Source organism: Haematobia irritans, chromosome 5 (assembly GCF_050003625.1).
Source record: "Haematobia irritans isolate KBUSLIRL chromosome 5, ASM5000362v1, whole genome shotgun sequence".
NCBI lineage: Eukaryota > Metazoa > Arthropoda > Insecta > Diptera > Muscidae > Haematobia > Haematobia irritans.
Genome location: NC_134401.1, coordinates 23,849,810 through 23,861,074, shown reverse-complemented (window position 1 = coordinate 23,861,074; position 11,265 = coordinate 23,849,810). Strand labels below are relative to the sequence as shown.

The following is an 11,265-nucleotide window of genomic DNA, read 5'->3' as shown; positions in this document are numbered from 1 at the left end:
ACCAAAGTTGAAAATCGATATTTTGTAAAAATCGACAGCACTTCCAAATCCAATATATTTTTATGATCTTCACAAAACGGTAGACCAAATTGTTGTGGTCTATTCCACACTAGAGAAAAGCCGAAAAGCCTTTTTTTGTACTAATCGACGTTTTGTTAGAATAGAGGTGGATTTTTTTTTATTGTAAAAGTCAAATGTCGACATTTCCAAAAAAATTCGAAAAATCAATATCTATTTTTTTAAGTTGAAAAATCAAAAAGAAGATTTTTTCTAAATTTTAAAAAAGTCGAAAAGTTGGATTTTTGTTTCTGATTGCGATTTGAACCATTTTTAATTTTCACCTAAAATCAAGATATTTATTAACTAAAGTTGTTGGTCTGGGTTAAGATGACCAAAATCTGTGCGTCAAATTCATGGCTTAAGGATGCTATTGAAAGTTAGTTTCAAAATTTTAAAGGAGATACAAAGGACTGATAATCTACAATTGATGACAAAGCACAACAATAATTTTAATTGTCGACATACATATTTCAAAATTTGAAAAAGAAATAAATTTATTTTTTTTTTTAATTTTTGGAAATTTTGTCATTAGAGTGTCTTCAACGGATTTCTTTCTTTCTAGTCACAGACATTTTAAAAACAAATAAATAACGACTTTAGCAAGTTGATAAAACAAGTTTTTAATTAAATGGGGTGCGGACCAGTTAGTTGAAAATTTCAAGATTGAAAAATGGAATTTTTGTGATCTCAAATTTGGATTAATCGACATTTCATGATATATGAAAATATTTAAATTTGCAAATTTCTTGATATCTAAACTCTATTAATTTTTGTATGGTTTTTAAACTCCATTTAAATCATATTTTAGAGATAAATCGAATTTAATATTTTTTAATTGATTTAAAATAAATATTTAATTTGTTAATTCCATTCCATTTCGACTGTTTAGACAAGACAATTTCTGAATTGGAAAGTGGATTTGAAGGTCTCCAAGAGTGTAAAATCGATTTAAAAAAATAGATTGAAAAACTGGATTATTGGATTTGTCAACATTTCTTCACATTTGAAAATTTGGAATTTTCCTGATATCATAAATCTTTTTTATGGAATTCAAATACAAAGTTAAAAAAAAAGAATTTCAAATTTAATTGTTAGAGAAATTAAATGTTTTAATTAATTTATTTTAATTAAACAATATTCAAAAAATTTCAATATTAATTTTGTTAAAAAATCGTCGATAAAAACACATTTCTTTTTTCATATCCAAAGGCATGTACTGTAAATTTTCGACTCAAAAGATGTTAAGGAAATTTGGGAACCTCTTTATTTTGTTTGCAATCTTAAAATTAATATGTTTCAAAATTCAATTCAATCATTGGGATTATGAATTATTGGTATTATGAATTGGGATATAGGGTTAAATAATTTTTATAGTAAAAAAACAATATTTTCTTCCCCCATATCTCAAGGGTAAAGTCATCTTTGGACCTGTACATTTTAAACTCAAAACTGAAGATATTAAGGAAATTTAAGAAATCCTCTCTTGTTTTTGTTAATTTTTTTTTTGTTTTGTTGCAATCCTAAGAAAACTTTTTGTTTTTAAATACGGGATAAATAACTTCTCTTGGCAATTTCGTATTTCAAATATAATTATTTTTTTTCTATATTATTCGAATATATAAGCTTTCTTGGTAAATAAAAAAAATCATTTAACTTCTTAATTTTACTAAAATAACTTAAAAAAAAACAAGCGAAAAACATATAAACAAGAAGACTTAAATAACATATAATGCCTACATATTATATATATTTTTGAAGCAAATTCTTTTTAAATTAAGTTTTTTTCTGTTTTAAGTTTTTACATGCAAAATACATTTATATAAAATTCTATCTTTATTTAAAAATCAAAAAACACCTCATCACTCTATACATGTTTCAAAACATATAAAATATGTTTGTTTGCTATCCTTTTTTTTTAATTATTATTATCATTAATATTAGTGTTTAAATATATTTTGGGGATTCACAAAAGTTTTCTAAGATTATAAATTGTATTTTTATTTGATTTTTTTTTTTTTTAATGAAGGCCTAGACACAACAAAAAAATTTTATTGTGTCTTGCCCCTAATGTTATAATAAGGTGACATTGCTGAAACAGTTGAAAATATTTTTTTAACCAAATTGTTCTACACCGTCTGGCTAGCTTTTATATTTTTACAAAATTACAAAAAAAAAATCGATAAAAAGAATATTTAAAAACTAATGGTGAAATTTATCACAAAATATGCAGAATATTATTTATCCTTTACCATTATGTATGTAACAATAATAATTTAAATAAACAATATAAGGTCAACATCATATTTCGAGAACACACTATCTTCAATAAATTGTAGCTTGTTGTTTCTGAAATGCCACCTTGTTATAACATCAAGCAATTTAGCATGATTTTAATGTTATTGTGAATTCCCCAAACTGCTGCATATATACGAAAATTTGTAATTTAGTATATAGTAATTATACAAATATTTTTATGTTTAATAAAATTGTTGTTTTACTGAATTACAAAAATAATTCATATAAATAAATAAAGCCTACCTTTTCAAAACAACAAATAAAATTTAAAACAAAATTAAAAAAAAAAAATAAAACTCACTCCATATATCTTCTCTTTTAAAAGTAAGCGTAAAGAACCATTTAAAAAAAAACTTGAAATTTACACCTAAAATTGAAAAAAAAACATAACAAAAAAACAAAATTATCTATTTTTAAGTCTTTAACTGATTATCATAACTATAATTGAAAACTAATAAGAATTAAACAAAATATTTTTTTAGTTTGTAAGTTTTTCTTTGAAAACAAAAAAGAAGAAAAAAATACAATTACAATGACAACAATTTAGTTTAGAGAAGCAAACAAAATATATATAAAACATAGTTGTAAACATAAAAAAGGAAATAACTAGGTGGAAATCAAATAATTAAGCATACAAGGTATCAAAAGGAAAACAAATGATTTAAAAAAAATCGATATGTAAATCGACAAATAAAATGAAGAAAAAAAGCCCTTGCATTTTTATTTATTTTATATTTTTTATGGAACCTAAGGTGTTTAGTTTAGAATTTAATTTTTTCCCAATTTTATTTCTATAGAAAAATTTGTCAAAATTTTATTTCTATAGAATAATTTGTCAAAATTTTATTTCTATAGAAAAATTTGTCAAAATTTTATTTCTATAAAAAAAATTTGTCAAAATTTTATTTCTATAGAAAAATTTGTCAAAATTTTATTTCTATAAAAAAAATTGTCAAAATTTTATTTCTATAGAAAATTTTGTCAAAATTTTATTTCTATAGAAAATTTTGTCAAAATTTTATTTCTATAGAAAATTTTGTCAAAATTTTATTTCTATAGAAAATTTTGTCAAAATTTTATTTCTACAGAAAATTTTGTCAAATTTTTATTTCTATAGAAAATTTTGTCAAAATTTTGTTTCTATAGAAAATTTTGTCAAATTTTTATTTCTATAGAAAATTTTGTCAAAATTTTATTTCTATAGAAAATTTTGTCAAAATTTTATTTCTATAAAAAAAATTGTCAAAATTTTATTTCTATAGAAAATTTTGTCAAAATTTTATTTCTATAGAAAATTTTGTCAAAATTTTATTTCTATAGAAAATTTTGTCAAAATTTTATTTCTATAGAAAATTTTGTCAAAATTTTATTTCTATAGAAAATTTTGTCAAAATTTTATTTCTATAGAAAATTTTGTCAAAATTTTATTTCTATAGAAAATTTTGTCAAATTTTTATTTCTATAGAAAATTTTGTCAAAATTTTATTTCTATAGAAAATTTTGTGAAAATGTTATTTCTATAGAAAATGTTATCAAAATTTTATTTCTATAGAACATTTTGTCAAAATTTTATTTCTATAGAAAAATTTGTCAAAATTTTATTTCTATAGAAAATTTTGTCAAAATTTTATTTCTATAGAAAAATTTGTCAAAATTTTATTTCTATAAAAAAAATTGTCAAAATTTTATTTCTATAGAAAATTTTATCAAAATTTTATTTCTATAGAAAATTTTGTCAAAATTTTATTTCTATAGAAAAATTTGTCAAAATTTTATTTCTATAGAAAATTTTGTCAAAATTTTATTTCTATAGAAAAATTTGTCAAAATTTTATTTCTATAGAAAAATTTGTCAAAATTTTATTTCTATAAAAAAAATTTTATTTCTATAGAAAAATTTGTCAAAATTTTATTTCTATAAAAAAAATTTGTCAAAATTTTATTTCTATAGAAAAATTTGTCAAAATTTTATTTCTATAAAAAAAATTGTCAAAATTTTATTTCTATAGAAAATTTTGTCAAAATTTTATTTCTATAGAAAATTTTGTCAAAATTTTATTTCTATAGAAAATTTTGTCAAAATTTTATTTCTATAGAAAATTTTGTCAAAATTTTATTTCTATAGAAAATTTTGTCAAATTTTTATTTCTTAGAAAATTTTGTCAAAATTTTGTTTCTATAGAAAATTTTGTCAAATTTTTATTTCTATAGAAAATTTTGTCAAAATTTTATTTCTATAGAAAATTTTGTCAAAATTTTATTTCTATAAAAAAAATTGTCAAAATTTTATTTCTATAGAAAATTTTGTCAAAATTTTATTTCTATAGAAAATTTTGTCAAAATTTTATTTCTATAGAAAATTTTGTCAAAATTTTATTTCTATAGAAAATTTTGTCAAAATTTTATTTCTATAGAAAATTTTGTCAAAATTTTATTTCTATAGAAGATTTTCTCAAAATTTTATTTCTATAGAAAATTTTGTCAAATTTTTATTTCTATAGAAAATTTTGTCAAAATTTTATTTCTATAGAAAATTTTGTGAAAATGGTATTTCTATAGAAAATGTTATCAAAATTTTATTTCTATAGAACATTTTGTCAAAATTTTATTTCTATAGAAAAATTTGTCAAAATTTTATTTCTATAGAAAATTTTGTCAAAATTTTATTTCTATAGAAAAATTTGTCAAAATTTTATTTCTATAAAAAAAATTGTCAAAATTTTATTTCTATAGAAAATTTTATCAAAATTTTATTTCTATAGAAAATTTTGTCAAAATTTTATTTCTATAGAAAAATTTGTCAAAATTTTATTTCTATAGAAAATTTTGTCAAAATTTTATTTCTATAGAAAAATTTGTCAAAATTTTATTTCTATAGAAAAATTTGTCAAAATTTTATTTCTATAAAAAAATTTGTCAAAATTTTATTGCTATAGAAAATTTTGTCAACATTTTATTTCTATAGAAAAATTTGTCAAAATTTTATTTCTATAAAAAAATTTGTCAAAATTTTATTTGTATAGAAAATTTTGTCAAAATTTTATTTCTATAGAAAATTTTGTCAAAATTGGATTGCTATAAACAAAATTTATTTCTAAAGAAAATTTTGTCAAAATTTTATTTCTATAGAAAATTTTGTCAACATTTTATTTCTATAGAAAATTTTGTCAAAATTTTTTTTCTATAGAAAATTTTGTCAAAATTTTATTTCTATAGAAAATATTGTCAAAATTTTATTTCTATAGAAAAATTTGTCAAAATTTTATTTCTATAGAATATATTGTCAAAATTTTATTTCTATAGAAGATTTTGTCAAAATTTTATTTCTATAGAAAATTTTGTCAAAATTTTATTTCTATAGAAAATTTTGTCAAAATTTTATTGCTATAGGAATTTTTGTCAAAATTTTATTTCTATAGAAAATTTTGTCAAAATTTTATTGCTATAGGAATTTTCGTCAAAATGTTATTGCTATAGAATATTTTGTCAAAATTTTATTTCTATAGAAAATTTTGTCAAAATTTTATTTTTATAGAAAATTTTGTCAATATTTTATATCTATAGAAAAATTTGTCAAAATTTTATTTCTATAAACAAATTTGTCAAAATTTTATTTCTTTAGAAAAATTTGTCAAAATTTTATTTCTATAGGAATAAAATTTTGTCAAAATTTTATTCCTATAGAAAATTTTGTCAAAATTTTATTTCTATAGAAAATTTTATCAAAATTTTATTTCTATAGAAAATTTTGTTAAAATTCTATTTCTATAGAAAATTTTGTCAAAATTTATTTCTATAGAAAATTTTGTCAAAATTTTATTTCTATAAAAAATTTTGTCAAAATTTTATTTCTATAGAAAATTTTGATAAAATTTTATTTCTATAGAAAATTTTATCAACATTTTATTTCTATAGAAAATTTTGTCAAAATTTTATTTCTATAAAAAATTTTGTCAAAATTTTATTTCTATAGAAAACTTTGTTAAAATTTTATTTCTATAGAAAATTTTATCAACATTTTATTTCTATAGAAAATTTATCAAAATTTTATTTCTATAGAAAATTTTGTCAAAATTGTATTTATATAAAAAATTTTGTCAAAATTTTATTTCTATAGAAAATTTTGTCAAGATTTTATTTCTGTAGAAAATTTTGTCAAAATTTCATTTCTATAGAAAATTTTGTCAAAACAGTTTGCGTTTATTTTAGGAAAAATAAAATTATCATAATTTTGAAATCTGAAGTTGTTTTGGAACAATTGGTGTATGTTCTAAATATGGTTATTATTACCTCAAATGAATCATATAGATCCATATCCGATATAGCCCATAGTATGCGATCCTACTGGATGAGAAATGTTAGGTTGACACTGGTTTTCATAAATATAGAAAGAAGTGTATTACCCTCATATTGATGTGCCACCTAATTTTATTACTTGAGTATCTAGAAGTAAATTTTCTATCATAAATACATGTTAACCGAACTCTCATTTTAATTTCTCGTTCTCATTTTCATTGATTTTATTGCAGCTCGTAAGCTGGTATGACAATAAATTTATATTTATTTCCTTATTTATATTGCCAAAATTTTTTGAGGATTCTTGTGAGGAATTTTAATTTAAATTGGGATTTTTGGGGGTGAAAGGTCAAACAAATAATTAGTTTAGAACAAAATATTCCATATATTTTGTGAATTTTTAGCACTACTAAAAAGACATTTTCCGTATTCATAAACCTGAACAAGGGGAAATCGGAACGCAATTCTTGCCTTCTAGAACTAAAGAAATAAATTATAAGAGTATTTGAATAAAATTTTGCGTTATACCGTGTTAACAATTGAATAAAAACGCAGCTGTATCTAATTTGGGGAAATAAAAAAATAAACGGTGAGATTTTTCATTTTTTTTTTTGTTTTATGAATTTATTATTTTAAAAATAAAAAGGACGACTTATTGATACAAAATCCATCACTTATCACAACTTTACATCTATAATCCATTTAAGTATACCTACAAGAATATTACAAATAGGCTTTACACTGTGATAAAAACATACAATACAAAAATCTTATATCAGACGAGGTAAATATCCATATTAGTCGACTTCAGCAAGAAACATTCATAATATCTAAGACTCTTAAAAGTCTGATATTAGCATAGGAGTAAATTGCACAAAATAAATTTACTTTAAGCTTAAAATACACTATAAAACTACCTTATATCCGAATAATAGAATGTAAAGGGTTATTTTAAATATCTGTTTTGTTGACTGGTAATTGTTTTTCGTTGTTTTTACAATCCATCTTGTAAGGCAGCTGCTGCTACATCTGCTGTTTGCAGAGGACCTATTGGCTGAGGAGCGATTTCAAAATCCTCTGCCAAAACATCATGCATTGTTGTTGATGGTGGCGAGGGGAAAGCATTTGGTGACAAATTCATTAATTCTGGTTGAGGAGCTACTAAATGTTTTGATATATCATTAACTGTGGCAATATCCGGTAGATGTGGCTGTGCTTGTGTTATATTGGTTGTTGGTTTTATGACTTGTTCTTGTCTCATTTGTTGAGGCGATTTTACATAATTTATGGGTATAATACCAGCATTTTGTCCATCTGTAGATGCCATGGCCCAGCCTGTGTTAAGTAAGGCTAATGTATTTTGAATTTCTTTGGGTGCTATAATGATACGTTGACCGGCGGTTATAGTTAGTTCACTAGGATTTCTAGCTTGAAAATCATAGAGAGCTACAGATTCAATTGGATGAATCCATTTACTGGGATTGCGAGCTGAAAAGGGGGAAATAAAATTTTCTGTGCTTTAGTATCTCTAGTGAGGAATCAATTATTTTATTTTTAATGCCCAGTTGTTTATACACTTTCGATTCTATTTCGGATATCATATTTGAAATTGACTTATGTCTACTTTATGACCATATTTAAAACCATTTTGATAAAAGAGAATTTACATGGTAAAGGTGATGATTAAAGACATCATAACCTCCAAGATGAAGATGAAGTTTCCAAACACATATATGTAATATATTCTTGATCAGGGTGAAATTATAAATTCTGTCGTAGTCGTAATGGAGATATCGTAGTGGAATTTGGCACAGATTTATGTCTGCAAGCAGGTCTAGTTCGAAGAGGGGCTATATCGGTCTATGTTTGGATAATCCCTCATATAAACCGATCATCGATGTGACTTCTACAGTGTCTAGATGCCGTAATTATTAGCCTACAGGCAAGAAATTGGGAATTTAAGACTATTGAAATATTTGGCGAGAATTTCGATATATACTCTATATGGCCCGATATCTCAATTTGAGTTTTTGAGCATCTCGATGTCACAATTTTTTAACCGCTTTTTATTCTTCTTTGTATTATTCTTGGACAACAAATCAACAATTTTTCTTCATACAACCCCAAAACATTTGTGTTTTCCTTCCAAGAACAACATTATCCATACAAGAAATTTATTTTTTATTAATTTTGCCACAATAACAAAATTTGTCGCCCTCAAAATAGTATAATTCACAAACCAATAAAATTTATACGAGACTATTTTTCGAAGTTTAAGGGTAAATAAAACTTGTATGGATTTAATTGTAGTTGCTTTATTTTTATATCTTGGCTATAAATACAAATATATATATTTTATAGACAAGTTAGTAATAAAAAATTTAAAAAAAAAATCGATTTCTCTAAACAAATGTATTCTCTAAAAAATCAACTTTCCTATCAGTGACACATTTTAATTGCAAACACTAGCTCCATATTATTTATGGGCCGTATCAAATAACGAAATACTCGTTACTATAAAATAATGGTACGTATGTTAATGACGTATTATAATGCATAATTTTGTATTAATTAAAAACCCGTTATCTTTTGGACCTTGTTTAAATACGCATATTACAGACAACAATGAGTGAATAATTTCTCTTTGGAATTACAGCAAATTACTATTGCCATGGATCTACTTAATTTCATATTATTTACCACTCATACAATTCATTTAATTTTTGTTCCCTATTGGATTTCATCTGCCAAACAAATGAACACCCGAAATTAACAATTTTGGTATATTCATTATCTAATCTCTTAATCGCGATTAAAATTCGTAGCAACTGCTGAAGATAAGCGATATGGAATTATTTGCATTCACATATATAATACGGTCATAGTCCTCGTTTTTTATCTCCATAATGAAATACAAAACAAATCTTACCTTCTTCCTGTGCTGTATTTGTTACAGTTCCCAGCAATTTCATTATCAAATAAGGGGCTGTGAATATAAAGCTTAAGAAAGCTATGACTGGCCATGGTGATTGTCCTTTACGTGGTAATTTTGGGGCACCTTGTTGCGTTGATGTCTCGTTTAGGGCTTCAGCAAAAGCCTTTTTAAAGGCTTGTGATGAGGGATCAATATCTGATAGTTTCAACCAATAAAGTAGCCTATAGAAATAGAATAAGAATTAGCATAAATATGTCACCAAGTTGTTTATGTTCATACTTACTTCCTATATAACCAGGTTATACCTCGGAACAAGGCAAATGTGTGCCAAAATTGAGAGAATACGCCACGCAGTCTTCCAAAGTTCGCAGCAACGCCCAAAATAGCTCTAAACGAACTTGTCAGTGCGAAAAATGTTGAGTCTAACATTGAAGCTATATTTCCTATAGCCATTACCAAAGATTCTATGCTTTGGAATGCAGGTCGGGAACTAGCCTCCGCCAATTGAATGAAACGTGCCTCCGGATCCATTGGGTTCATGCCACCACCATAACGTCCATAGCCGCCCCCAAATCCACCGCCGTATCCGCCATATCCTCCTCCGTATCCACCATAACCACCACCAAAATCTGAGTAGCCACCAAGTCCACCATTATAACTTCCAAAGCCATATCCCGACGAACCATAACCTCCATAACTGCCATAATTTCCACCTCCATATGTATTTGGTATAACAGGCAATGGTGGTGGAGCTAAGGATCTTACATTTCCTGCTGGAGTTCGTAAAATCGGACCAGATGATGTGCTATCTCCAAAACCTCCTATTGTTGATGGTGGCATCAAATTGGGTTCGGTTATAGCCGGGCTACGAAAGGCCGTTGCTGAACTTTCTGGCATATCGAAGTTGATTTCTCGAGTTCTATCGATTAACTAAATAGTTGAACTTTGTTCTGTAGACAAAATGTGAACGGGGGTAGTTAATTTATTTCCACTAGACTGTTCAATCTTCTTTGTACTTACACTAACTGGCTACTTTTATCAGTACAAAATTGGATAATTTGTGAAATGTTTTTGTCTTTCTATTATTTACAGGCAATTAATATAGCAATTCTACTGTAATTTGCATATTAAACAAATTTTTACTCAAAATTTCATTAAATTTGTGAATAATTCACAACTCCAACCAGCTGAAAACTAAAAGTATTAAAGTTGCCAGATTAATTATCATCGGAAATGATGCCAGCTCGACAAACACTTTACATTTTAGGGCTTTTCAAGAAACAATGGGTATGCTTGAAATGGATAGTACATCTGAAGGTAATTGCACAAAGTAAACACAAAGATTGAAAAAATGCTAATATTCAACACGCTATCAAATATTTTCTAAGTGAATTAGCTTAAATTCAGTATGAGGAATTTATTGGGAAAGTCGCGTGCTTGCCAAAAAATGGTCATAACCTTACACATATAATCTCAAGGTATTAGCAAAAAATTCTCAAATTGAAATTAATTTTTATTAGGGAATGTGTTGAAGGCACGCTTTTTCCAAGGTTAGTTGAATTTATGTTGATGATGGGCTTCACCCTAAAATTGTTGTCGTTTTGCAGTTAAAAAATGTCCAAAATGTTACACCCAAAAAAAATTTATTGGTACATATAACAGATAAATCTGCCAAAGCAG

The 11,265-nt window shown here is 24.3% G+C and overlaps 1 protein-coding gene across 1 annotated transcript; it reads right to left on the bottom strand.

Moving 5' to 3' along the window:
• Positions 1–7,245: 7,245 nt before the first annotated feature.
• Pex13 (peroxisomal biogenesis factor 13) lies at positions 7,246–10,745 on the bottom strand. Its single transcript, XM_075310351.1, has 4 exons — positions 10,606–10,745; positions 9,869–10,535; positions 9,580–9,806; positions 7,246–8,138 (listed from the first exon to the last, which is right to left on the bottom strand). Exons 2-4 carry the CDS (start codon positions 10,480–10,482, stop codon positions 7,645–7,647), a joined length of 1,335 nt encoding a protein of 444 aa, XP_075166466.1. The 5' UTR covers positions 10,483–10,535; positions 10,606–10,745; the 3' UTR covers positions 7,246–7,644.
• Between the last annotated feature and the right edge of the window lie 520 nt (positions 10,746–11,265).

Coding starts and splice junctions, on each gene's coding strand:
- Pex13 (XM_075310351.1), bottom strand. CDS start 10,482: ATGCCAGAAAGTTCAGCAACGGCCTTTCGTAGCCCGGCTATAACCGAA. Junction 9,807..9,868: donor ATAACCTGGTTATATAGGAA/GTAAGTATGAAC, acceptor CTATTTCTATAG/GCTACTTTATTGGTTGAAAC. Junction 8,139..9,579: donor AAATACAGCACAGGAAGAAG/GTAAGATTTGTT, acceptor CCCCCTTTTCAG/CTCGCAATCCCAGTAAATGG.